The sequence below is a fragment of the Etheostoma spectabile genome, chromosome 21, assembly GCF_008692095.1.
Source record: "Etheostoma spectabile isolate EspeVRDwgs_2016 chromosome 21, UIUC_Espe_1.0, whole genome shotgun sequence".
Lineage (NCBI taxonomy): Eukaryota > Metazoa > Chordata > Actinopteri > Perciformes > Percidae > Etheostoma > Etheostoma spectabile.
The window spans coordinates 23,503,444-23,517,809 of NC_045753.1; the positions used below are offsets into that span (position 1 = coordinate 23,503,444).

General features: G+C 41.6%; 3 protein-coding genes across 3 annotated transcripts in view; 2 read left to right on the forward strand and 1 right to left on the reverse strand.

The window, feature by feature from the left end:
• tex2l (testis expressed 2, like) overlaps positions 1-3,724 on the reverse strand; it is a 17,357-nt gene extending 13,633 nt beyond the window's left edge. The window contains exon 1 of the mRNA XM_032502771.1: positions 3,475-3,724. The gene's annotated coding sequence lies outside the window, so the exon portion shown is untranslated. The remainder of the gene's footprint in view (positions 1-3,474) is intronic.
• Positions 3,725-6,578: 2,854 nt separating this feature from the next.
• On the forward strand, positions 6,579-9,121 carry neurl2 (neuralized E3 ubiquitin protein ligase 2). The gene is made up of 2 exons (XM_032502639.1): positions 6,579-7,570; positions 8,310-9,121. Exons 1-2 carry the CDS (start codon positions 6,784-6,786, stop codon positions 8,423-8,425), a joined length of 903 nt encoding a protein of 300 aa, XP_032358530.1. The 5' UTR covers positions 6,579-6,783; the 3' UTR covers positions 8,426-9,121.
• A 758-nt stretch (positions 9,122-9,879) lies between these two features.
• Positions 9,880-14,366, forward strand: LOC116671406 (methionine-R-sulfoxide reductase B1-A). The gene is made up of 4 exons (XM_074783844.1): positions 9,880-10,088; positions 12,215-12,357; positions 12,760-12,877; positions 13,949-14,366. The coding sequence occupies exons 1-4, from the start codon at positions 10,034-10,036 to the stop codon at positions 13,963-13,965; spliced, it is 333 nt and encodes a 110-aa protein (XP_074639945.1). The 5' UTR covers positions 9,880-10,033; the 3' UTR covers positions 13,966-14,366.

Sequence of the window (14,366 nt, forward strand, 5' to 3'; positions counted from 1 at the left end):
CCCCCCCCACGTGGCTTTTGAGTGTCAGTAGCATTAACACATTATACAGCCACCACCTTCTGGCTTGCATGGAACAGAGAGGCGATGTGTGTCATCTGCTCTCATTTTGTGGGAGAAAAGAGCAGCTCTGCTTCACTGGACACAAGCTGGGGAACAGCCCATAACAAAGGCCCAGTAGGGAGTCTTTTATTTGCTGTCTCTCTGGGTCAAGTGCCCTGCTCTTTATGCAAGTTAAACCCCACCTCTGACTGGTCGCATTTATGTAACTGTATTACAGTCCTGTGTGGCACAATTTCAAGCGATTCCACAGCAGCTGGTGGGTTCTGACTAATCTGCTCTCACCCAAAATGGATGGTAGGGAGATAAACCTCACAGACACACAAGCAGCCAGGCGACATTAGACCTTCCTTGCAGCTTTTTTACAGGGTGGGAAGAAAGCAAGTGTCAGAAAACACAAATGCACTCGCACGCCATCAGGCTAAACCACTGTTAAGCTAACAATGTTTTGTCCAAGCTAATTTTAGAAACACTAAGAGCACATGTCATATTAGGAAGCCACAGTTTGGAAGCTGCTGTGAATGGACTCTGTTTGGATTCCAGATGCTGCTGTATTCTTTTCACTAATCCAAATGGTCATATGTCAAATAACTGCAGCTTTTTTTTGTGTAACCTCATTGCAACTAGATTTGCATCTTTTGGCATTGGCCTTTTGGACCAAACACGGTTTGTGCTGTCTATGCCCCTGGGTTCACCACACATCTACAGACCTGCAGCGAACCTGCGCCCACGCTTTGCTCGAGGCAGGGAAATGCCATCGTTGCCCGACGCAAGCCACTGAAACAATGGGTTCCAGCCTTTGGTCTGAAAGGCCCTTAAGGGTCCGCAGTCATGCTTGCAGCTCTGTGAGACTTACATACAGCGGTGCCTTAAGCTAAATGCTAAAATCAACTAATACATGGGAAAACTGAGGGAATGGTATTAGTTTTTGATAATAAGCAATAGAAGGGGACAAAGTTTCGACAAGATGGTGCAGCTTCATGATAAATTGCAGAATCACTACTACTATAATTTATCCTGTGGGGACATGAATGTGTGTGCCAAATTTCATGGAAATCCATCCAATAGATTTTGAGACATTTCACTCAGAACCACAAACCTCACGTCAGTTTAAATAACCCTCTGGAGACCACGAATGTGTGTATATATTGATCCATAAACCTATAGGCTACAGCTAGCATAGCTGCTAGAAGAGCTAAAAATATAAGTCAAATAAGGTTGTTACCATAAGTGAATGAGTCATATAGCCACACTTCATTGGCTGCCAGTCGATGTATGTTATGGCTAGAATACAGGTCCTTTTTTAAAATGTTTTATTATCAGAATTCTTTCTTAAAGATATCCAACCCAAAAACTTCTATATGTGTTGCAAAGTGTGTGTGTTATTGGGGGTGACTACCCCAACTGTCCTCTGGTTTTTTCGGTTTAACTGTGTTGTTGAAAGCATTCAGCCAAATGTGTATTTTTTTATCAGTTTATTTTAGTAATATCTGCTGGAATTTTGGAGCTGTGTCGCCTGGTTGAGCTTCTATTTGAGGGGAGTCACTTTGGGTCAAGCAACACGTGATGCTTAGTGATAAACTGTAATGGCCTATTAGAGAACTGGTAACCGCTCCATAAGGTTGCATGTGAAGTACATAGTGATGTGTGAGGACCGTAGCACAAAACACAGCACACTTCTGCTCTAAGTGCAAATCTGTGTGTGTGTGTGTGTGTGTGTGTGTTTGTGTTTGTGTTTGTTTGCCACCCTCTGATCAGACACGAAGACTAACAATCTCAGATTAATTTAATGCTTTAATGCTTTACTGTGAAATCTGACAAATCACACACAGCCAGATTATGGGCTAAACCAACATTTGGTGGGGTGTGTTTCCAAGCTAGCTCATCTCTGTGACCCAGTGTTGATTGTAGTTATTAGTAACAACACAATCCAGAGTCACTTGCTATCGGTGCCATTCCTCTTAAGGTCCGATACAGATGCTTCTGGACAGGTTGCGGGGGGGGGGGGGGGGGGGGGGGGGGGGTCATCAATGAATGGTTTGATGAGTGTTTTGGGAACATATTTTGAACTGAAATGAAACGTAACCATGTTGCTCAGTAATTTATGGTGTATAGTACTGTTCAGTTTTTTACCAATAACAGATAATACATTTATCTGTACATTTATCAGATATTATTATTGAAGGACCATGAGAAGTATTCCCCTTCCCAGACTCTGTACCTTTGGAGACAGAGCCTGTAGTGTTGCAGCCCCATCCCTCTGGAACACCCTCCCTGCATGTAGCCACAATGCTACATCCCTTGTCATGTTTAAAAAAACTCCTATACACCACCTGTTCACCACAGCCTACAGCCTCCCTTAGCTTATCTTAGCCGCAGTAATTCAGTAAAGCGTCCTGATGTTTCATGAAAGGCACTTTACAAATAATTGTTATTATTTTGAGTGTTTGTACAGTGAAAGTCATCATATCATATTGTATAGAAAGTCCCCCGTCAACACCCTAACTATTTAATTTGTACTGGGTCATTTTAAGAAAATTGTCTATACTATTTTTCTTATACAATTGTTACGGAATATACTGTATACAGTACATATTCCATCTTGAACATTTTCTTAAGCACTGTATGTCCTTTTATGTCAAAGCTGACCTCGGATCAGGTGAACACAGAGACAAATAGAAAAATGAATTTGCAACTACTCTGAAAAGCAAGTTAGGCCTAATCAGTCAATTTTCAAGCAAATATTTGCTGGTTCCTTTTTTTAAATGTGAGAATTTACTGCTTTTCTTTGTCATGTATGAGAGAAAACTGAGTCAACTGAGTTTTGGACTGTTGGTCAAATAAAAACGTGCAACTAAATGTGACACATCTGGTAAAGATATAATGAACATTTTTCTCTCTATTCTGAGATTTTATAGACACAATGAAAATAGAAAATAATCAACAGATGAACACATAATGAAAATAATTACTATTTGTTGCAGCCCTAGTGACACCGGAGGGGTAAAGTATGGGCAGACAGACAGATCTCTGAGCAAACCAAAACAAAATGTATGCTGTCACAACTATGGAAATATGTGACCCAATCCAAAATCCCCAAATAAGGTCATTAGGCCATAAAATATAAATGTACACAAAACAACACGTGGCCCCTCAAGTTGTGCAGTGGCTGTTTACAGTTCACAGAATGTAGTATAACACCTCCACTATTACTTCCAGAGTTGCACTCTTTCTCTATTCCGGACATGCACAAGACAAGTGTGACATGCAGACATAACAGTGTTAAGTTAAAGTGAGGAAGAAAGTGTTATGGGCCAGTAGAAATGAATGGAACAGCAAATGTGGCACGGATGATGTTTTGCAACAACAACAAAAAGAATGGCAACATGAATTGGAGAGGAGGAATACATTACTTACATGAAAAATATTGCTGTGCATGGAAATGTGACTAAACCCGCCGGTCAGGGATGTCTTCTGCTGGTTCCCTCTCCATTTGTGTGCGCAAGGAGCACAGAGTGAGGAGTCTTAACACGCTCTATTTCTCTCTTTCTCTCTCTCTCTCGCTCTCTCTCTCTCTCTCTCGCTCTCTCTCTCTCTCTCATACACACACACACACACACACACACACACACACACACACAGTTCCACACGCACACAGCTCCCCTTCACCGACTGCCTGCTGCATCCAGATGTGTCATGCGCTGCCGAGAATCACAGCTCGCCAAACTGATTATGAAAAGCATGGCCGCGCTGTATGATAATCCAGATTAAGAGTCCTGCAGCCCCATCAGACACACAAAACTCACCCACAAAACTGTGCATCCAGGGTGTTGTCTAATTGTACAAACACACAATATAGCAACAGCAAAAGTTCAGCCTGAGAAGGCTTAATAGTGATATTTTCTCTTTTGGTGAGCACACAAAAACTATACTCAATTTATGATCAAGTACAGCAATATCCAAATTATTACTAAGAGGTGTTTACTTTTTCCTCCTATTTTCTTCCTTAATGTGTCCAATGGTGAATAAATTTAAATATCTCTCTCTCTCTTAAAACACACCGGAAGCCCTATAAATGACAAAATACAGATCAGGGTTGTGGTGTGACAATATCGCCCAGGACCAGATATTATGTATGTATGTACTATTTATTTACAGAACATCCTCTGTTATTCCTATTTTATTATCTGCTGCCTAGGGGTGTAAATCACAAATCATAGGGTACAATATTATATTGATTCTTTGGTTACCATGCAATATTTGCTGATATCACAAAGTCTGCCACTATACAATTTCTATCTGCTTCGATGCAGTGACCTACAATTGATATTAAATGATATCATACAGTGTACGCCCACTGAACCTACAATCAGTTCCATTTATATCAACTCACAAAAAGCCACAGAGTTAACCATTTTATTACTGAGTTCTTCCAAACAGATTAAATTAAAAAGCAAAGTATTACTTCTTTTTGTAAAAGGTAGAATATAAAGATAATAGAAGAAGCAGTAAAGTGTGAATTTCAAAATAAAGGCGCATCTTAAAGATGAATGCATGTATCGATATTTTCAATTTGCGTCTATCCTATTTGTTGGGAATTGAATTTATATCTATGTAATGTTGCACCCCTACTGCTGCCTTTGTATGACTATACTTTGCTGATTTGCCTTCATATCAATAGATTCATTTATTTGTGTCTAAGAAGGAGATAGGGAAACCAAGTACCCAGGGCCCCAACATGGAGAAGACCCTTAAAAAGCCTGGAGTGGAAATTATTGGAATTACTGGAAATTTGACATGTTTCACAATCTTTTACATCCTCACAGTGGAAGCTTGACACAGTATTACAGTCACTCCAGTATATTCAGAAAAGAGGACTGAAATATGCAGAGATTTCACACTGACTGTTGGCGGCATCGCGAGAAGAAATGTCTTTTTCTTCAACAAAGATCACATCCGATCATAACATCAAGCTCCTGGGTCAAAGCCTGTGTGGAGGACAGAAACAACCAGGGTCTTCCCATGGCATAGTTGCGACCCTGTACATGCTGACTGACTGGACAATGTGGGCCGCCAGCAGCAGCCACTGAAAGTCAAACTTATTGACTTTGCCCTGGTGCGTCCTGGGTCTGTCTGTTCAGTCTGGTGTCTGTGCGCAGACCACCTGGCACAGAGCACCGGAGCCCATGCTGCATATTCAATTTAATGAGGCCATCAACATGTGGTCTTTGAGCATATAGCTCCAGAGCAGGCTGCCGGCTGCCCGCTCTATCCCGGGGAGATGGATTATGACGTGCTGAGCTCCATCGTAGAGACTTAGGGCCAGCCAGCAGACTATGAGCAGGACTGTGGAAAATGAACAGACAGCTGTTAAAAAAACAGAGCAGTTTCATTATGAGCTCAAGAGACCAAATACCTCCTATATCCAGTGTCTTGTGCAGGTGATGAAGATGGACTGTGAACCAGCATCTATATTCCTAGATATGGTCAAGAAGATGCTGCAGCTGAATGCAGACCAGCGCATCAAACTCTTCGAGGTTTTGCAGCATCCATCTTTTACTCACAGCCTCCCTCGGAGCTCCAATCCTGACACCTGCATAGTGATTATGGACACTGACGAGGATGAGCCTATTTTTATTTCTAGTTCTTTTTATTACCGGTATGTGGTCTCATTTTAAAGCCCCAATCTTCATCAGTGATCTCTGTCCCTCATGCATAGAATTATTTGTAATTAGACGTGTTATGTAACAAATGAGGTCTATACTATAGCTCCTAATTAACTTACTGCATAATGTGGCCAGGTTGGTCAGTGGTAGAGCGGGCGCACATGTACTGAGAGGTTTGCGCCTCGATGCAGAGGTCCAGGGTTAGAATCTGACCAGTGACCATTTCCTACATATCTTCCCCCCCACTCTCTCACCAACTGTCCTGTCAAAAATTAAAGGCGGAAAAGCAAAAAAATTCTCTTTAAACTTACTGTGTAATCAATATGAGCCGATTAAAATAACTGATACCTTTAGACTGAAATGATATGAACTGATGTGAATCAGCACAAAGGGACACAGGGTGCAGGAACACTCATATATAATGAATATAAAAAAAATCAGCTGAAGGTTTAAATATAACTCCTCTTCATATTCTTATGCTATAATGTCATTATCATAATAAATCCCCACAGCCCTCTTTATCCCGGTATATGACTTTAATTGCTGCTTTACATAAGAATGAAATCCAGACTGTATATTGCGTTGAATGACTATTTTTAGAGTGCAGCTATGAAAATGCATGCTGTTTAACATATCTCCCTGGCATATGGTATTATGATAACTATGCAGCTATTACATCAGCACATGGGTTTGTGAAAGTGAATGGGCGCAGGGGCCCAGGGGGTTTTGTTGCTCCCTTTTACCCCACTGCAATGTCTGTGAGTGACTGTGGACATGTGCATGTTGCCCCCCCCTCGCAACACGCACACACACTTGCAAACACATACCTTGCCATCTGTTGACATGTGCAACTTCAAAAATAGCCTCCTACCAGAAGCTTCCCTGAGTGGCCCACAGATAAGCAGAGCAGGATTATTTCTATGTGGCACTGCAAGTGGTCGTGTCTCTACAATGACCGCGTGTTGGTCGGCAATAGTTCGACACCCCTGCAAGACTATTTGATTGGTTTCAGTAAGCCTGTCTGTTGTTGTGTTTTTTTTTTACAGCTATCCAACTGCAAATGGAGCCCTTTCCTGATCAGTTCATGGAGTTCCACCCGATCCATGGTACAAATGTCAGACTGGACCACTCAAGAACCCAGGCCACCCGGGTGGAGAGCTTCGCAAACGGTGTGTGTTTCAGCAAACGGCCTCTGAAGCCAGGGGAGATTTTTCTCATAGAGATCGAGGATAAGGAGCTGGGCTGGTGCGGCCACCTCCGAGTCGGCCTTACTGCCAAGGACCCCAGGAGCTTAGAGGTGGTACCTGAATACTCCATCCCAGACCTGACAGACTCAGGGGACAGCTGGATTTTTGCCATTACTCGCAACCACAACAAGATCATAGAGGATTCTGGAGCCGGGGGTCAAGAGGCTGGAGACGGAGGACTGGCTGGGGGCAGGAGGCTTGGGCGAGGGGAGGTTGAAGATGGAGCAGTAGGCGAGGGATATAGAGGAGGAGGCAACAACAACATCAAACCAAAGACTTTCTTCACTGACTCTCACTTGCACATTGAGAATATTCGGATCCCCAGAGACAAGCTGGTGGGTCGGAGCAGGCCCGGACGCTACAGCCACATTTTAGACGACTTGTATAAAACCAACTGCCTGCCTCCCACGGCCAGACGCAGCCGGATAGGAGTACTGTATGTGCCTAAAGGGCAAGACCTGGCTGATATGCACATGGTCATCAACGGTGAGGACATGGGAGCTTCTGCAAAGGGGATCCCCTCCACCCAGCCTCTCCATGCTGTGGTGGACGTCTTTGCTGCTACTAAGTGTGTCCGAATTGTCCAGGTGGAGTATGGATGTAAGTGTCACGATGATACTTTTAATCATGGGTGGATTGTAAAACAAAGGGCTCGAGACAAAAAACGACTTAGAGTGCCTGTGGTCGTTTTGGGCCTCTTTGGGGTCAGTTTGAGTCTCTTTAAAGCTTTACTGCAGAACCTTTTGATATTAATGATCGTCTGTCACATTCAAGCCGTTGCCAAATGAGTTGCTACAAAGCCAATTAAGACTATCAGCTCCACACAACTGTCTCTGTATTTGTCAGTATGACTATGTCTGGAAGATTGTGGCGTCCGGTGGCTTTCCAATGCAAAAACGCAAGATAATTACCTCTTCTTAAGAGTCCGTCGTGTTTTTTTTAATCCTCCTTGGCCACTAGCAACTGCGTGGAGGGGTGCACGGTCACTAAAGGCTTGTATCATGTGGACACGCCTACAGTTGTGTTGTCATTAGTATTCTCCATGGGGGCGGCAGAAACTACGCACTATAGCTTTAAAGTTGTTTTGCATCTCTTTGTATTAATTTTGAGTCTCTGTGTATTCGTTTGGAATCTTTTGTAGTCACTTTGTGTCTCTTTGTAATAATCATTTTGCATCTTTTTGTGGTCGTTTGATTGACTTTCCAACAAAAAATATTAATGTTTTTTATCTTTTGTTTAATTCATTCTGGTTAACGGACCTGTCCCTGTCAACCTTAATCTCTCTTCTGCTTATCCCGTCTTTTGTGTTTTTTTTTGTCTCCTTTCTCTTTTGCTTCAGTCTCGTCCTTGCAGACGTTGTGTAGGAAGGCCATCCAGAAGCACATTGTCCACAGGATGGCCATTGACTGGCTTGAGCTGCCAGAGGCACTGAAGCACTACTGCAAGTATGAATAAAGGATACAGACCTGCAATGGACAGAAACTCCAGCGGTGGCCTAAAGGTTAGAGAAGCGAGCTTGTGACCAGGAGGCCGTCGGTTCAATCGCCAGACCGACATGATAAAGTCTGGGTGGGGAGTGTACCTCCCTCCTTACCCCCACTGAGGTAACCTTTGGCAAGGGCCCTAACCCCAACAGCTCCAGTAGCGCTGCTCAGACTGTGGTCGTACTGGGCAGCTTCCAGGTATGAATGTCTAACTGTGTGAATGTCAGACACCACCTACCTAGAGCCTGGGTCTGTCTGAGGTTTCTTCCTAAAGAACTGTCACACTAATGCTTGCTCTTGGTGGAATTACTGGAATTGTTGGGTCTTTGTATCTTAGAGTGTGGTTTAGACCTACTCTATCTGTAAAGTGTCTCGAGATAACTGATGTTATGATTTGATACTATAGCCTAACTTAAAAAAACTGAATGGGATCAGAGCGTTCATGCAAAAGAGAATATTTCTCTCAGTGTACCTAAAAGTGAAGTTAGTGAAGGTAAAAAAATAAAAAATAAAGAAAATTTCTACCATGAAAAGGACATTTAATTTTATGATGGAAGTCTGTGTTTCATTTATAAAATGTGCTCTTGATACCTGCCAGATACTTGACACCGCTGGACTCATTTCTCTGAGATGGCAACTGCTAACTAAAATAAATTCACACTTTTTCTTTTTATCTGTCAAATGTGAGACTGAGAGCGTAGGTATAGCTTACCCTGTACTATTCCTCTACTGTCAGACAGTAATTCAGGTGGTTGTAACACAATCGTTAGCCTATTTTTACAAAAAGGTCTGTTACGAAGCGATAACATGAGCTACAGGGTAAGAAAGACTTTTATACATAGTCGTGTTTCTTTAAAAATAAACAACAGACAAATAAAGTCTTTAAATGCTTCGATAAAAAGTTATTCGTTGTCAAAGTGGCCCCAAAATGAATGGCAGTCAATGGGATGCTAACAACGGGTGATGGCTTGGTAGCATCAAAATGGCGCCATAGGAACTACGCTCAGCGAGGAGAGGCTAACCCCCTTGTGTAGGAAGGAGAGGCTGCATGCTAGCGGCAAACAACACATACGTTAGTGATAGTAGTAGGCTATAGTCTCCTCCTTTACGCGGCAGGGTGGCCATGTGTCCTAAAATAGCTGCTGCTGAGCTAACTTTTTAATTTGTATTATCGGGTTTACATAAAAAAAATAATAAATCATTTTGGTGCGTTTTTGAAACTCACGTTACCCCCTCCCCGTCTCGTTTTACCCATTCTCATCTGGTCAGCCTAGTTTCAAGGTAAACTTTCCATTCAGTGTTTGACCAAACTACTGCTATGGCCAGTAAAACGCCTCAATGGAGCACAATGCGTCCACGTGCACTCCTGTTGTCCGACACTGCCATCTCGTGTGAATGCAGGTAAGCGCAGTGGGCGGAGCTCCCGTTAAATCTCCAGCCGGGATCTCTTCACGCGAGAGGATGAAAAACAGAAGAGCGTCAGATCTTCTGGCACTGCCGTTGGAAAAAAACTAAAAACATTGAACCAGAAAAAGAGTCATTCGATCGGCCTTCAGCTGATCCGTGCAGACACGAGAGCATGTCTTTCTGTCACTTTTCCGGCGGGGAGGTCTACAAGGATCATTTCAAACCAGGTGAGCACGCGCTAACTGTTCAGAGCTGTGCTGTGATGTAACCTGCCTCCCTTTGATTCGGGATTACACAGGATACAATTAACATTTCCTCTTCATGTCCGGCCCGGGGTTGCCTTCAAATTAACCACTTTTAATGGACAATTAGTAGCTTATTATTCAGCTAATGTATAATAGAGGAGGGGCACGTGAGGCATTATTGGCCATAGCCTACTTTTTATTATCCCATATTTCAGATTTGTAAGATTTAAGGGAATTTCAAAATCGAAATAGGCCTACTAGTAGTAATAATAATAATAATTGTAATAAACTGCTGTTGATCATTGTGGTATGACACAGCAGTGTTTTTGTTTCTGTTGTTCTGAAATCAACGTGTAGCTACTAGTACAGGGTCATTTTACATGATAGCTATAATTATGTAAAATTACCTTTACAGTGTTTCCAACCTTTTTTCTGCTTAAAATAAAGCATTTTGTGATAGGGCTTCATGATACGAGGAAAATTGCATTTATTTTGACTGATATTGCGATTGCGATATGATTCACGATATTGGAGGGAATGATCGTTTTTGTATAATTATTCTCATTTTCATTGAAAATTACTAACATTGAAAGACATGAAAATGATTCTAGTGTGGGGTTTTTTTGTAAGGATTTGCACCAAACAAAGATTTTTTTTTCTTTAGTCTGTAGGATACGATTTGCAGGCCAGGACACCTCTGCAGCACCACAATACTTAATAACAAATATTGCCCCTGGCCTTTAGATATTACACTAGTCCATACTGCGATTTTGATGCAATTTATTATTAATTGTGCATCCCTAATTTGTGACCACCTCATCACATATTATGGCCTTTGTGTTGACACACGTTTTCAGCTGTTGAACCAAAGTGTGCTTTTTCAGTCTCAGATTATTCAGTTGATACACATGCATTGAACATTTCAAAGAAAGGGAAGCAAAATGACAGAAAACATTATTATAAAATAAGAAAACAATGAATGAAGTTGTTCTGTCATCAGCAGACATGGACTATCTTTCCATTGTTATGCTGATGACTTGCAACTTTATATCAAGACTGCCTCAAGCCCCTCCATAGCCATGTCACGACTCATCACGTGTCTTGAGGAGATTAAGGCATGGATGAAAAGCAACTTCCTCCAGCTGAACCCTAGTAAAACTGAGGCACTACTTGTTGGCACCCCTCATCAGATTCGCTCCTCTCCCATTTCTCAGTTCATCTTCGACAATCAGCTCATCATTTCCTCCTCCTCAGTCATAAACCTAGGGGTTCGGTTTGACCCCCAGCTGACCTTCAATGATCACATTAAACACATTTGTAAAACCTCCTTCCACCATCTTCGTACCATCACCAAACTCCGCCCCCTTCTAACTCTTCCAGATGCAGAGAAACTTGTTCATGCCTTGATTTCCACAAGGTTGGACTACTGTAACGGACTCTTCGCTGGGATGTCTGGCAGAAATATCCAGAAGCTTCAATACATTCAGAATAGCGCTGCCAGAGTCCTAATGAGAGTCTGAAAATATGATCACATAACTCCCATTCATACTCATTGCACTGGCTCCCTGTTTCATTCGGATCGACTACAAAATCCTCATGCTTACACAAAAATGTATCACTGGACATGCACCATCATATCTACAAGAACTCATCACCTGAGAACCCTCCCCCCACACCCTCAGATCAACAGGACAATTGTCCTTCAGGTCCCCACACAGGCTTTGTACTATGGGGGACCGAGCTTTTTGTTCAGCTGCACCACGGCCTGGAACCAGCTCCCGAGTGACCTGAGAGCAGTACAGAACCGGACACTTTCAAAGCTGAACTGAAGACTTTTTTTATTCAGAAAGGCATTTTTGTGCTGATTTTTTTTATTATTATTACTCTCCTGTGGCACTTTGAGACTTCTGATGAACAAGGTGCGTTATAAATAAAATATATTATTATTATTATTATTATTATTATTTTTGTGTTATTCCTTTAACAATCATGTGGACTCCTCAGTTTTACCTTTGGCTTCAATGCACGGTTACTTTTTTTGTTAAAGTTTGGTTCTCAGCTCGGAAATGAAACAATGCGATGACTTCATGAGTCACTGTCCCTCGCAGGTATGTACGTGTGCTCCAAGTGTAACCACCCGCTGTTCTCCAGTCGGTCCAAGTTCGCCCACTCGTCTCCCTGGCCGGCTTTCACCGACACCGTCACAGAGGACAGCGTCACCAGGATGATGGAGTCTCTCACTGCCTACAAGGTCAGAGTCTCCTGGGCCCCCTTTGATTCACTGCTGCATCATTTACACGGATCAAACATTTCATCAGAATCCGAATCAGCTTTATTTCATTTATACGAGGAATTATTCTTCGGAGCATCGTTACTCACACTGTGCTTACACATACAAAACAACCAAAACATATAAAAATATACACACTAATACATACACAATATATACATACTATGAACAGGAACAATATAGAGGCATGAGTGCAATGAAGAGTTCAATAAAATTATTTAAACGTGGAGCATAGTGCAAAGGATACTGGGATAAATAGTATTATGTTAATATATTACAATATGAACAGTATGAACATATGAACAGCAACATCCTATTGCGTGTGACCCAGGAGGTTGATGTGATTGGGTGTCACGTACGCAGGTTCTGTGTGGGAAGTGTGGCAGCGGGCTAGGCCATGAGTTTGTAAACGACGGCCCGGGGGAAGGAGTCTCACGCTTTTGAATATTCAGTCACTCGCTCAAGTTTGTCCCCAACAAAGGTAAGATCAACACAGATATGAGTGATTGGGCCATTACACTACAAATCCCGCAAATGTGCAGCATCCAGAAGTGCAATTTCCCAGCTATTTTTACTGATTTTATAGATCACAGCAAATACATTTTCTTTGAATACAGTATATTTATCAGCATTGCTACATCATTTTATTGTGCAACAACAATGAAGGGATTCTGTAATATATTTTGAGGGTGTGTTTTTTTTTTGTGTGCAGAAAGCCTAAATGGAATTACTTTCACCTCGCTTTCTCTGGGGCAGAGGCCGTAAAACCAAATATTAAAATACATGGCTTAATATGACAGGGATTAAGTGAAAAAGTGTTGGTTTTTTTGTGATTCACTGACATTTTAGCAGGTATGGATGGAGTATTCAGTAAAATTATGAATATGTCTTTGTAAAAATAAGTAAAAAAGCATAGGGAAGTAAAAATACAGTAAGTATTAACAGCATAATAACGAAGGTAAAAGTACCCCTAATGCGGAATGGCCACTTTCATAGTGGTATGTACTGCACTATATTATAGGATGATTATCAGCGTTATTACCATGTGGATATGAAGGTACCAGAAGAGTATAAAAAAAAAGAAGGTACTTTCGATGCTTGATAAAAGTGGATTGGCATTGAAAACACTATTTCTCCTACATTGGCATATGTTTACCTTTTTATAAGAAAGTAATACTTCCAGAGTAGAATGACTTGAATAGAAGGACTTTTTTTTTTGTCACTGACCACAACATGATATTTTAGAACCAGATTAAATGTTTTTTCTATAAAATCCTCTTAATAATAATAATAATAATAATAATAATAATCAACAGAATATTTAAGTAAACGTGTTCCTTTATATTCAATATTTGTGACATGGGCTTAACTAACAAAGGTTTGTGTCTCTCTTTCCCAATTTGTCCACTCATCATCAACGTAACGTTCTGCTGCTAACACTACACATTCAGCTATTTTTTTATGGCTTTACTGATATTAAGTTTTTGTGTAATTGGGAATCAACATTTCTCTGGCTTCACGTTAGTGTATTTCTCATTTGTCTCACTCCCAGGCAAGGACGAGCAGTAAAGAGCGAGGTGTGTGTGTGAGTTTTGACTCGGGCTGCTGTACCTGCTGCTGAGTCCTGGACCAGTGAACCGGTCGGGTCAGTGGGTGACGTGGACGGGGCAAAGGCCCGTCAGGGACATCCTGTCCACTGAGGAATCTTTGACCAGCCTGTGGCACTGTGACAGGACCACACCTCTGCAAATATTCCTTTATTGAAAACAAATGTTACATTACTGGAATACCTCATATTTTAAAACATCTGAACTCCGGGTTTATAATTTTATCAGTAGATTACCATCATTTTAGCAAGGAATGAGATTTTTGTTTCTGTTTTGATTTTTACATTTTTATCGCTGTTATCTTTTACTCCCATTTACTTCCCAAGGCCGAATGCAACCATATTATCTATGCACTGAAGAATT

Bases quoted from the DNA above. Each gene is read 5' to 3' on its own strand.
- neurl2 (XM_032502639.1), top strand. From the start codon at position 6,784: ATGGAGCCCTTTCCTGATCAGTTCATGGAGTTCCACCCGATCCATGGT. The intron at 7,571-8,309 runs GTAAGTGTCACG...CTTTTGCTTCAG, and splicing joins TGTCCAGGTGGAGTATGGAT to TCTCGTCCTTGCAGACGTTG.